This window comes from Festucalex cinctus, chromosome 19 (genome assembly GCF_051991245.1).
Source record: "Festucalex cinctus isolate MCC-2025b chromosome 19, RoL_Fcin_1.0, whole genome shotgun sequence".
NCBI classification, from domain to species: Eukaryota; Metazoa; Chordata; class Actinopteri; order Syngnathiformes; family Syngnathidae; genus Festucalex; species Festucalex cinctus.
The window spans coordinates 9091934-9104543 of NC_135429.1; the positions used below are offsets into that span (position 1 = coordinate 9091934).

Genomic DNA, 12610 nt, shown 5'->3' on the forward strand with positions numbered 1-12610 from the left:
TGGGTAAACACGTCTGACATTCTGAGTTTGACCTTATCCCCCCCGCCGACCCCCGTTCGGCGGCTTGTATTTTGTGACAGATGGATAAGAGCACTTCATTCATTCTCATCTTTCCACAATAATAGTGTTTAACACGCAGTCCTTGTTAGGTCAAAACATTTGCATGTTTTACAACCAAGGCGAACTCGTGCTGAACATGAGTGGCTATAAACAATCCTTATTGCAAGACAGATGTTGACTTCATGTGATTTACTTGTGTTTACATTTACTGCTCATCTTTAAGTTTGCATACATTAGAGCAATTTATGACATCGAACATTAATGACTAGTTAATAGCACATTAATAAACCACGACAAACGATTACTAACACGTTATATATAATTAAAGTAACATTTTCAACAATTGTGTTTCATATGATACGTTTACTGCTCATCTTTAAGTTTGCATACATTATAGCAATTTATGACATCGGACATTAATGACTAGTTAATAGCACATTAATAAACCACGACAAACGATTACTAACACGTTATATATAATTAAAGTAACATTTTCAACAATTGTGTTTCATATGATACGTTTACTGCTCATCTTTAAGTTTGCATACATTATAGCAATTTATGACATCGGACATTAATGACTAGTTAATAGCACATTAATAAACCACTACAAACTATTACTAACACGTTATGTATAATTCAAGTAACATTTTTAACAATTGTATTTCATACTATACATCCACCCATCCATCCATTTTCTTGACCGCTTATTCCTCACAAGGGTCGCGGGGGGTGCTGGCGCCTATCTCAGCTGGCTCTGGGCAGTAGGCAGGGGACACCCTGGACTGGTTGCTAGCCAATCGCAGGGCACACAGAGACGAACAACCATCCACAAGCACACCGAGGGACAATTGGGCACGTCCAATTAACCTGTCATGCATGTCTTTGGAATGTGGAGACCGGAGCACCCGGAGAAGACCCACGCGGGCACGGGGAGAACATGCAAACTTCACCCTGGAAGGGCGGAGCCTGGACTCGATCTTGCGTCCTCAACACTGGGAGGCGGATGTGCTAACCACTCATCCCCCGTGCCGCGCTGGGTGTAATCATGAATGTTTGTTTGCATGTTTTTGCCCTCTGATTGGCTGACAACCAATCCATGGTGTACCCTACTAGCTGCCCAAAGTCATCTGGGATGGAGTCCAAATCACCCGTGACCCTACTGAGGGTAGGTAGCAAATGGATGGATGTATCACACCTCGTCTGAATTGCTCCCAAACGTTTTGTCATTTGCCAGACTTTGGACCCGACAAGAAAAAAACCCCCACAAGATCCTCCCTTCCCCTTTGCACTTTGGCTTTAATTCCAGTGACGAGCAGGTGTGAATTAAGCGACATGCAACGCGAAGCGGTCCTGCGCATAAATGCATTTTGACGATGAGCAAACATTGCCCTCCTTTGGCCCTCGTTATGCAAATGAGGAATTGTCTTTTCCGGTGCGTGGACGGGAGGGCCGCGGTGATTTTGTTTCAAGGGGAATCCGCCGCTGCCTGGCAGTCATATGCTGTTGATTAACACGCTAATGGACAGGCAGCCGAGTGGGGTGAAGTCATTTCATACCAATCACTATTCATTACCTAATGAGAGATGATGACTCGGGGGCGCTCTCCACCTCAAAAGGCAAAGTTGATGAATCATATTATCATTATTTACCTCTTTAAATTCCAAACCTGTAATTAGGGGACACGGTGAAAAGGGATGTAGCTCTTTATTAGCAGGCAGACCGTCATCTATCAAAAGATAAGCCGAATAGGATTTTTAGTCTGTATCTTAGCGTGCTTACCTGTTCAGCCATATGGAATCGAATCAAACATGTTTTGAATCAGGTCATTTTCCCCCCACAATGTGCAGCTTCCCATCGACTTTTCAAGGGAATTCATTTGATAAAGGTTGTCCGCTATTTTATCATGCATCTACTTTCACATTTTCACATTTTTCCACGCAAAATTCAGTCTTAACTCATTCACTCCCATTCATTTTCACTGAAACAAGCCCCTTCTCTCTTGGCTGTTTTACTGGATTTTGACTGATTTTGCAAGGGCATAGAATGTGTTCAATTGCTAAAAAAACAAAAAGAAAGATTAGTCTCTTTTTTTTTCATCAGGAAAAATCTGTTACTGTTTTGCAGGAATTAGCATTAGAATATCGATAAGTTTCATCATTGCTCACAAATTCACAAATCTGCTTTGAATTGTTGGGAAACAGCTCGTTTTCATCAGGGGCCTGGTTGATCTACTATACTCTGCTGCCACCTGCTGGCCGGTTTTGTAATTACTACCATTTTTTTTTTTTCGTCACCCATTCAGTGCAGTTGAGAAGTTGCCTCAAAGCCGTCTTTTGCATGCTCGAGCATTAAAAAACAAAAACAAAAATATGTCTTTGGGACACTTAATATATTTAATCAAATAGAATGTATTTATACGTTTTTGAGAGCAAACGAGTTAATTACCAAATGCACATTTAAAATTACATTGTTCCCATTAGAAAAAAAAAATAAAAATCGGCTCATTCAATTTTTAACATTCCAAAAGTTCACACATACCAAGAATTTCACATTTTATAGAGTAATATTCCTAAATTTTCACCAAAATGTTAAAAAACAAACAAAAAACAGGCACATTTGCTGTCGGCCTGTGTACATTTAGTTCTTTCTGTTGTTAGCTCTGAAACAAAACATAAAACAAATGTATTTTCATATTTTCAATTTTAATTTTCAAAATAAAATTAGATAACCAGTTTACTATTGTTAAAAAAAAAATGAAATATGTGGCATTTTTTACAAAGGCCTCGAATTCCTGTATTTCCTTTTTTAATAGTTTTTTTTTTTTTGCTTTTCATTGATCCGCGGTGCAGGATCCACATTGTTCTTTTGGTAATTGTCTATCACACTTTTTTTTTTTTTTTTTTTTTTTTTTGGTTAAATATTTTTTTATTGAAGTGTATACCAAAAGCAGAACATCCAGACTTATGTAAAAATTTACAACAGTCATATACACCCACATTTTTTAATTTGCTTATTTAACATTTAAACATAAAACAAAACAGACAAAAAGAAAATACAACAATAATAACATCCTTTCTCATACTGACCATGAGGTGGCAGCAGTGTGGCGCCTGAAGACGATATAGCAAGAAATATAAAAATAATAATAAATATTAAATAATAAAAATTAAGTTGAATTTATAGCCGAATGTTACTCTTTATAGTTACATTCAAGAGTTGGGGGTGGCGCAAAATAATTTCTTCTTCTTGTGGGGCATAACAGAAAATAATTGAGAAGCGCTGATGTACAGTACAAAAAAAAAAAGAAAAATACCAGTGGTTAATTATGAAGCATAAAAATAGAGGGGCTCATTCCAGAGAAGTGCAATGCAAGACCTTTTATTCATGTGATTCACTTTTATTGTTGTGGCATGAAAAGCAATTTCTGCGGTAAGCCAAAGCACTCATTATGATAGGCCACCGGGTGGCGCTCGTGTGCAGAAGTGACGTTCAACAAGCAGACGAGCAAGAGGGTTGATTTTTTTTGAATTGACGACGTCCGGGCGGTAAGTTAATTGGAGACAGGTGTGTGCAATCAGGTGCAGTGCACAGGTGTGGTGAGATTGCTACCGTGTGGCCTTTTGTCAGGTAAGTGAGCACACGAGCAAATGTTTGTCAGTTTGTTCCCAGTTTTCACAAGGACGTTTTGTTTGTTTCAGAGTTTTCACACTTGGGGAACGCAACAGTGTTTGAGGTTTGAGCACATTGTACATAAATATAAATTGTTTCTTTTGACACCATTTTAAATGTTTTTGTTTTGTTTTTTTAATGCTGGCCAGCTGTTTTATTTCATTTTATTTGTTTTTAAAGAACACACCTGATGACTTTGAACTCGGCGATTGAACAAACACAAATGACTTGAACCAGCATACGATTAATGGTGCGTGACTGTTTTGCAGGTTGGACGAGGAGCCGTCTGGGATGAGCAAAGAGAACAATTCATCAAGTCTAGAATCAAGCGGCACACAAACGTTTGTGTGGGGAGCATGTTAACAGGAAGGTTGCTTGCTTGACTTTGGTTATGGGTGCCAATTGGGTGCGATGCTCCAAAGGTTGGATTGAAACGAGGACAGGTGTGGAAATTGTTTGGAGAGTTGATGGTTGGAGTCGAATTGTTCTTGCTTGAGGTGGTCTCTAGTTGTGGCTTGTCTGGATCCAGAGTGGCTTTTTCTTGTGTGAGGTTGGCAATTGAAAGGCGGGCTTGTGCAGTTTTCTCTCCCCTTCCGTTTTTCAGACTTCTGGACCAGTTTAATGAGTTTTTTTTTTCTCTCTCTCTCTCATCCAAAGCCAGGTAAGAAAGTACGCACACACTAATACAATAAACAAGTGTAAGATGAACTATGATCCCGACATCTGACAATATTGTTTGTTTGTTTTTTTGTTTGTTTGTTTTCCTCAGCTCCCTGTGCCGATTACTTGCAGGTTGTTGCAGCTCAACTCCAATTTTTGTGGTCTCGTCGTAGCGCTCAGAGTTGGATGGAGGAAAAGGAGCAATTCCACACATCAGAATCAAGAATCAAGCAGCACAATCTGCCTGTGTATCGTGTAAATGATGGACAGGAGCTTTTGAACTCTTCAGGTGGAGTATTTGACTTGAATATTGTACGGGGCCTTTTTTTGTTTTGCACTTGTGTAAAAATGTTTTTGTGATGTCTGTGTTGCAGCACAAACTGAAGATGGATTTTGTTTTGTGCGGTGGATGAGACACGAGGTCAGGTCAACACAAACATGTACCAGGGAATTATATTACAAGGGATTGGCATTTATTTCAATAAATGGTTTAAAAAAAAAAACTAAATATTTTTTATTATTCAGAATACATAAAGTAAAACATTTCAAGCCTTTGTTTGGTTCATTTTGGCAGAAATATAAAATCTGTTTGACAAAATGAGAATTTCATGTGACCAACAAAATTTCCTGGTGACTGTTGACTTGATAGTTCACCGCTTACGAAGCTCCTTCAGATTTTTGAATCTTCGTTGCTTGACATCCTCTTCATCTCCGTCACTTGTGCACCTTTTCCAACCACGTTTTCTCCTTCCTCTTCATCTCATTTTGATGCGGCACTTTTTGAGCATCAGCTGCCTTTGCTTTTTTTTCCTCTTGTTGATGGTTTTCTGCACAGCTGTCAAGTCATCAGTCTTGCGTATGATTCTGAAGCCTACAAACCAATACTGAGACCGTTTAAAGGCCTCTGAACTTGGACTTTGTCATTCTAATTTTGGCAAAGACGAGAATTGTATTTTTTGTCTTTCTGCCATAATCATCAAAATTCTAACAGGCTTGAAATACTTCACTTAGAAACTTAGAATGCAAAACTTTGACTTTTTTTGAAACATTATTGAAATAAATTGACTATTTCTTGATAATCTAATTTCTGTCATGCATGCATAAAAAGGCTGTGACTTGTCATGTTATTGCGCAACCTCTTCCCTGTGTTGTCTTCCTGCATGTTCGTTCGGAGACGTGCCTGCAGGAGCCACCGGACGAAGGTAATGATCCACACACACAATCAAGTGAGCAGCAGACAATTGTACATGAACTCTCAATCTGCATTGATCGACAGGACCAGGACCAGGTCTGGAAGGAAACGTGCTTCTCCCAGGAGTCGACCTGCAGGGCTTCAACTCATTGAATGGAGTCTCGTGTTGCAGTGAACATTGTGTAACACCACAATATGTTGAATGTTCCCCACTCAGCATCTGTTGCATCCTGGAAGGGGATTGGATTGGTCCCGCCATCTCGGCTTTCTTCGCCAAATGGACTTGGGGAGGGTTTTTCCTTGCCCGGACCGGTTGGGTGCTTGAGGTGAGGGGATGTCGCCCGCCAACCTTTTGGCACTTTTGGAAACGACGGCCTATACAAATGCGCTTGTTTCTTGCAGGCTGGAGAAGGAGCCGGAATCCATCGTGTCCAACCACAGCAGTGTAATAAATGCACAAAATGGACCATTTTCTTGTTTTGGAAACTAATTGTACTTGTCCTGATCTGTTCTTGTGGGTTCTGTTGCATGGTGGCGTTGGGGTGGGACGGGAGAGAGGCACAAAGATCCACCAGGTGAGGGTGACAAAATCCGACAGACACCGAAATGAAAAATGCAGCAATCTGTGGATTTTGTTTGTTTTTTTTTGCAATGTGAAGAAACCACTTGGGATGGGAAACGCCAAGTAGAGCCAGAGCAAGTTCACGTTCAGAAATGCACAAATGAATGGTAAGGCTGGGCACAAGTAACAAAATGCATAATTTAATATGCAAGGGGCACAAAATACATATCTATTTTTTATTTTTGTGCAGGTGTGAGGTGGATGTGGCTGGAATGAAGAAAAGCAGTTCCACAAATGAAGAATCAAGCAGCACACAAGTATCTGTCCGAGACGTGGCTGGAAATGGTGAACTGGAGGGGGCAGAGTAGAGCGCCTTGTGGTTTGCCTTGCTTGAGTGTTGTTGGTTGATTTTGTGGTTTGGGTTTGAAAGGTTGGAATGAGGGCAGGCATGGCTTTTTTATTTAATTTTTTTAAGCTGATGGACTCGTGTCTGTATACTTGAGTACTCTTTGGGAAGGAATGTTGGAAATCTTTGCTTTGGCTTGTCTGGATCCAGACTGTCTTTTTGTTGTTTGAGGTTGGCAATTTGGAAGCAGGTGTGTACAGCGTAGGCATGGTTTGAAGGAGAGCTCCATCGTGTTGTTCGACACAAATGAAACATTTGTCTGGGTGTTTCAAAGTTGGGGAGGCACCGGTTCGAACGAGCGTTGCCAAGAGGAACGAGACAACGCGAAGGAGTACGTAGACAAATCAAGTGACCTGCACACAACTAATAGTTTTTTCTTTTTGCAGTTGTGAACGTCGGGAAATGAGCCAGGTCAAAGATGGGTAAAAATCAGGTTGAAAGAGGAGCCTATCGAAGGAAAGACTCGACAAAGGTAACAAAACCCGTGACAAATAAGTCAAGCGGCATGAAACTCATTTGTAACAATCAAGCAAACTCAAATTTTGATTGGCGCAGGACTCAGAGATTGGTGAGAGGAGGAAGAGGAACGATTCCAGCCGTCAAATGAAGACTTCAAGATGAACAGCTTCTTGGCAATTGAGGCAAGTGTAAAATAAGTACGTTGTTAAATGGTTCCCATGTTAATACTTTTTTTTTTGTTTTTTTGTTTTTGTTTGTTTTTTTAGTTGGTAGTGGCATTCCGAAACGAAGGTGCAGATGCCACGGCCCTTTGCGAGGAAAGCGCAAACTGCACAGGGAAATTATTTGTTGACTTGGTCACCATCCTGTGAAAAACATGTCTTTTTTTTTTTTTTTTTTTTTTTTTTTTTGTGGGGTTGCCTGAAAGACAAATGCTCACGTATTTTTGACAGGATAGCAACGGCTCGTTTTTTCACTCTGTCACTAACTCACTGGGTGTGCACTGACAAACACTGACTGCATGATGGGGATTTTGTTCATACCTGTGTCAAGGCAATGTTTGAACAATTCTGAAATATTCTATTTTTATTTTATTTTGTTTTGTTTTATTTTATTTTATTCTGTCTGGACTGACTTGTAAAGCTTTGTTGGGTTTTGTATCTGCCAAATGTGCCTTTGTACTTTTATTAAAATTGTGAACTGATGTTTGACTGTTTCACTTGAATTATATTAGTGTTCTGTGCAGAAACATTGAAAAACGCAAGGAGTATGAATACTTTTGCAAGGTATTGTACACGTATGTTTTCTCAGAGTGAAAAAGCTAAAGTAGAAAGTAGCATTTTCCTAAACATTCTGTACGAAGACAAACACCTAGGCTGAAAATGTGAGTAAAAATGTGTTGTGCATTTAAAGTCAGGTAAAAGTGATTTTTATTTTTTTTTATTTATTTTTTTTTTATAAATTAAAAACTACAAGAATCAAGACAAACTGTTGAAGATTTTCACTTGAGTCTTTGTGTGGTGTCTTGTTTTAATCGCTGTAAGTGCAATTAATTGTAAGCATCACAATCTATTGTAGATGTGTCGTGAATAAAGTGATTTTTTTTTTTTTGTGTGTTGTCTGAGTCCTTTATCACGCAGTCATGGTTCATGGATCAGTATAGTTGAGTGACTCCGTTCAAGGCAAACTGACACTCAACTTGATTCCTCTTTATCAAATGAGTTGCAAAATTAGTTTGCAATTAAATATTGGACTTACTATGGTAGGCCCTACATAGTTTCATGTGAAATATCACGTCTGACTCCAGCCACATGCGGCGACCATCCGTGCGTCTGTACTGTTGCTGTAACAGGCTCGAACAGTCCTTTGTGCATCATCCTAAAGCTTTCTAAAAATCAGCCAAAATTAGTGAGGCCTGAAAAGCATTAGTTTTTTTGTGCATTTATTGTCCTAATGTCCTGTGACTTGCAGGTGTATGAAGGTGCTACTCTAAAAAGGAGCTGAATGCAAGTTACCATTTTTATTTTTTTTCTGCAGCTCTGCGCCCCCTCTGGTGAAAAGCGGAATGGAAGCCAGCAATGTGCACGCGTCCACAGTGCCGAGACGTGAGTGGTCGTTTCATCCTCTTAGAATGCACTACCGGTCGCCATATTGGTTGGGAGGGTCCAACAAGCACCATAGCACTAGCAGCTAGAGGCGAGCAGAAGAACGTGTGATTCCCAATTCCCAAAAGCTGGGTGAAACGGCGCGGCAAGAGTTTTTTTTTTTTTTTTTTTATCAACTCCCAAATGTTGTTACAAACCAGGATAGTAGCCCAAAATGTCAAGATCAACTTTAGCAAGCTGCAATCAACTGATCAAACGCCTCGACCTCGGCTTTCCAACGGCGTCAGTGCCGACCCTCCAGGGCGGAGATACAGGGCGACGAAATCAGCCACCCCACTTGCGGAAACTAACACGTTTTGGGAGTTAATTGGGCATGTTTAATGCATAAATACAGTCCAACCACAAGCCTTTCTGTGGCAGAAGAAAAATGTTTTTGTTGTCCTCTGTACAATCTGGTTCAGAGCATTTGCTATGGGGTTGTTTTGCTGCCATGTTGTCCTCCTGCTGCTGCTGCTGTTTGTTTGCTCCGGCCGGGAGGGGGAGGGGTTGAAAATTGTGAGGGTGGAGTTCACGCTGAGCGAGTGACGTGTAAAACCGAAATAGGTGGGGTTAGTGACATGTAAAAACTGACCTGCTGAAACAGCCTAATTGAGAGTGCTGTTTGAGCTATTGTGGACGTGGTCCTGTTATCACTCCTCCCGCGGCTTGGTGGTCAAGGGATTGGACTGGAGTACTTCAACACATATGTTCAAATCCAGCCACGTCCCTTCGAAAACAGCGCCCTCTCCTGCTTATGTCTTGAACTTTTCAATCCAGGTAAAATTAAGACAAAAGCGCAAGTGGTCCTGGTATTACCAGTCTTACTGTGACCTGGTGGTCAAGGCCAAAGCTTGGAGTACTTCAATGCATGGGTTCAAATCCAGGCACATCCCTAACAAAACAGCACCCTCTTATGTCTTGAAGAACTGGAACCTTTCAGGCCAGGTAAAACAAAAGACAAAAGCGCACGTGGTCCTTTTACCATCACTCATACTGTGGCCTGGTGGTCCAGGCATTGGCCTGAAGTACTTCAATACATGAGTTCAAATTCAGGCACATCCCTTACAGAACACCAGTCCATCATGCTTATGTCTTGAAGAACTTGACTTCAGGTCAGGTTAAAGAAAAGACAAAAGCGCACGTGGTCCTGCTACTGCTGCTCCTACCGTGGACTGGTGGTCAAGCAATTGGAATGGAGTCTTTCTATGTGTGGGTTCAAATCCACACATGTCCCTGACAGAACAGCGCCCCCACCTGCTTATTTCTTGAAGAACTTCCTTTCAGGCCAGGCAAAAGAAAAGACAAACGCACGTGGTCCTGGTATCTTCACTCCTTCCGTGGCCTGGCGGTAAAGGCATTGGACTGGAGTACTTCAGTACCGTGGATCAAATCCAGGCACATCCGTAATAAAACAGCGCCCCCTCGTGCCTATGTCTTGAAGATCTTCCTTTCAGGCCAGGTAAAAGAAAAGACAAAAGCGCACGTGGTCCTGGTATCATCACTCCTGCCGTGGCCTGGTGGTAAAGGCATTGGACTGGAGTACTTCTGTGTGTGGGTTCAAATCCAGGCGTGTCCCTTTCAGAGCAGCGCACCCTCCTGCTTATGTCTTGAAGAACTTCCTTTCAGGCCAGGTAAAAGAAAAGACAAAAGTGCACGTGGTCCTGGTATCTTTACTCCTAACGTGGCCTGGTGGTAAAGGCATTGGACTGGAGTATTTCTGTGTGTGGGTTCAAATCCAGGCATGTCCCTTAAAGAACAGCTCCCCCTCCTGCTTATGTCTTGAAGAACTTCCTTTCAGGCCAGGTAAAATAAAAGACAAAAGCGCACGTGGTCCTGGTATCATCACTTCTACCGTGGCCTGGCGGTAAAGGCATTGGACTGGAGTACTTCAGTACCGTGGATCAAATCCAGCCACATCCCTAATAAAACAGCGCCCCCTCGTGCTTATGTCTTGAAGAAATTGACAAAAACAAACGAAAAAAAAACACAAAAACACACGTGGCCCAGGTACTTTCGCTCTTACCATGGCCTGGTGGTCAAGTCATTGGCCTGGAGTCCTAAAGTACCTGGGTTCAAATCCAGACACATCCAAGAGCAAAGTGAGCACAGGCTCAGAGTGATAGGATAGGATAGGGAGAGGTGGGGGGGTTGGTAGGATGGGATAGGTGGTTGGGGGGTACTTCTGTGTGTGGGTTCAAATCCAGGCATGTCCCTTAAAGAACAGCTCACCCTCCTGCTTATGTCTTGAAGAACTTCCTTTCAGGCCAGGTAAAAGAAAAGACAAAAGCGCACGTGGTCCTGGTATCTTCACTCCTACCGTGGCCTGGTGGTAAAGGCATTGGACTGGAGTATTTCTGTGTGTGGGTTCAAATCCAGGCATGTCCCTTAAAGAACAGCTCCCCCTCCTGCTTATGTCTTGAAGAACTTCCTTTCAGGCCAGGTAAAATAAAAGACAAAAGCGCACGTGGTCCTGGTATCATCACTCCTACCGTGGCCTGGCGGTAAAGGCATTGGACTGGAGTACTTCTGTTTGTGGGTTCAAATCCAGGCATGTCCCTTAAAGAACAGCTCCCCCTCCTGCGTAAGTCTTGAAGAATTACTTCAGGCCAGGCAAAAGAAAAGACAAAAGCGCACGTGGTCCTGGTATCACCACTCCTGCTGTGGCCTGGTGGTAAAGGCATTGGACTGGAGTACTTCAGTACAGTGGATCAAATCCAGGCACATCTCAAATAAAATAGCGCCCCCTCCTGCTTGTGTCTTGAAGAATTTGACAAAAACAAACGGAAAAAAAAAGACAAAAACGCACGTGGCCCGGACACTTTCGCTCCTACCATGGCCTCGTGGTCAAGTCATTGGCTTGGAGTCCTAAAGTACCCTGGGTTCAAATCCAGACACATCCAAGAGCAAAGTGAGCACAGGCTCAGAGTGACAGGATAGGGAGAGTTAGTGGGAGTGTGGGGGTGGTAGGATGGGATTAGGCAGTGGGGTGAGGTTAGGTAGCGGGGGGGGGGGATAGGTATAGGGATGGGGGGTTAGGTAGGAGAGGATAGGTGGTTGGGGGGATAGGATAGGTGGTGGTGGTGGGGGGGTAGGATAGGTAGAGGGGGGAGTGGGGTAGGATAGGTGAAGGGGGGAGTGGGTTAGGATAGGTAGAGGGTGGGGGCGAGGTAGGACAGGTAGAGGGGCGGAGCGAGGTAGGACAGGTAGAGGGGGAGGAGCGAGAGGTAGGACAGGTAGAAGGGGGGGAGCGAGAGGTAGGACGGGTAGAGGGGGGAGAGAGGTAGGACGGGTAGAGGGGGGTGGAGCGAGAGAGGTAGGACAGGTAGAGGGGGGGTGGGAGCGAGAGGTAGGACAGGTAGAGGGGGAGGAAAGAGGAGGTAGCGACAGGTAGGGGGTGGGTAGGACGGGTAGAGGGGGGGAGCGAGGTAGGACGGGTAGAGGGGGGGAGCGAGGTAGGACAGGGTAGAGGGGGGAGCGAGGTAGGACAGGTAGAAGGGGGGAGCGAGAGGTAGGACAGGTAGAGGGGGGTGAGCGAGAGGTAGGACAGGTAGAAGGGGGAGGAGAGAGAGGTAGGACGGGTAGAGGGGGGAGCGAGGTAGGACGGGTAGAGGGGGGGTGGAGCGCGAGGTAGGACAGGTAGAGGGGGGTGGAGCGCGAGGTAGGACAGGGTAGAGGGGGGTGGAGCGCGAGGTTAGGACAGGTAGAGGGGGGAACGAGGTAGGACAGGTAGAGGGCGGAGCGAGGGTAGGACAGGTAGAGGGGGGAGCGAGAGGGTAGGACGGGTAGAGGGGGGAGCGAGGTAGGACAGGTAGAGGGGGGGTGGGAGCGAGAGGTAGGACAGGTAGAGGGGGGGGGGGAGAGCGAGAGGTAGGACAGGTAGAGGTAGAGGGGGTGGGGTAGTTCAGGGAGAAGCAGAGAGAGGTGGGGTATTGCTGCTGCCATACAGCATTTTTTAT

The 12610-nt window shown here is 43.7% G+C and overlaps 1 protein-coding gene across 4 annotated transcripts; it reads left to right on the forward strand.

Annotated features, from left to right (window-relative positions):
• The first annotated feature begins 3720 nt into the window (after positions 1–3720).
• LOC144007434 (uncharacterized) lies at positions 3721–7977 on the forward strand. 4 transcript variants are annotated; one of them, XM_077507099.1, is made up of 14 exons: positions 3721–3796; positions 4002–4175; positions 4337–4393; positions 4502–4681; positions 4767–4813; positions 5579–5594; positions 5669–5910; positions 5987–6027; positions 6125–6159; positions 6244–6313; positions 6397–6883; positions 6939–7024; positions 7108–7193; positions 7278–7977. In XM_077507099.1, the coding sequence occupies exons 2-11, from the start codon at positions 4124–4126 to the stop codon at positions 6512–6514; spliced, it is 858 nt and encodes a 285-aa protein (XP_077363225.1). In that variant the 5' UTR covers positions 3721–3796; positions 4002–4123; the 3' UTR covers positions 6515–6883; positions 6939–7024; positions 7108–7193; positions 7278–7977. The 4 variants fall into 4 exon arrangements, with proteins under 4 accessions (XP_077363225.1, XP_077363226.1, XP_077363224.1 ...); XM_077507100.1 differs by having other exon boundaries at positions 6397–6491; XM_077507098.1 differs by having other exon boundaries at positions 6397–7024.
• The last annotated feature ends 4633 nt before the right edge of the window (positions 7978–12610 follow it).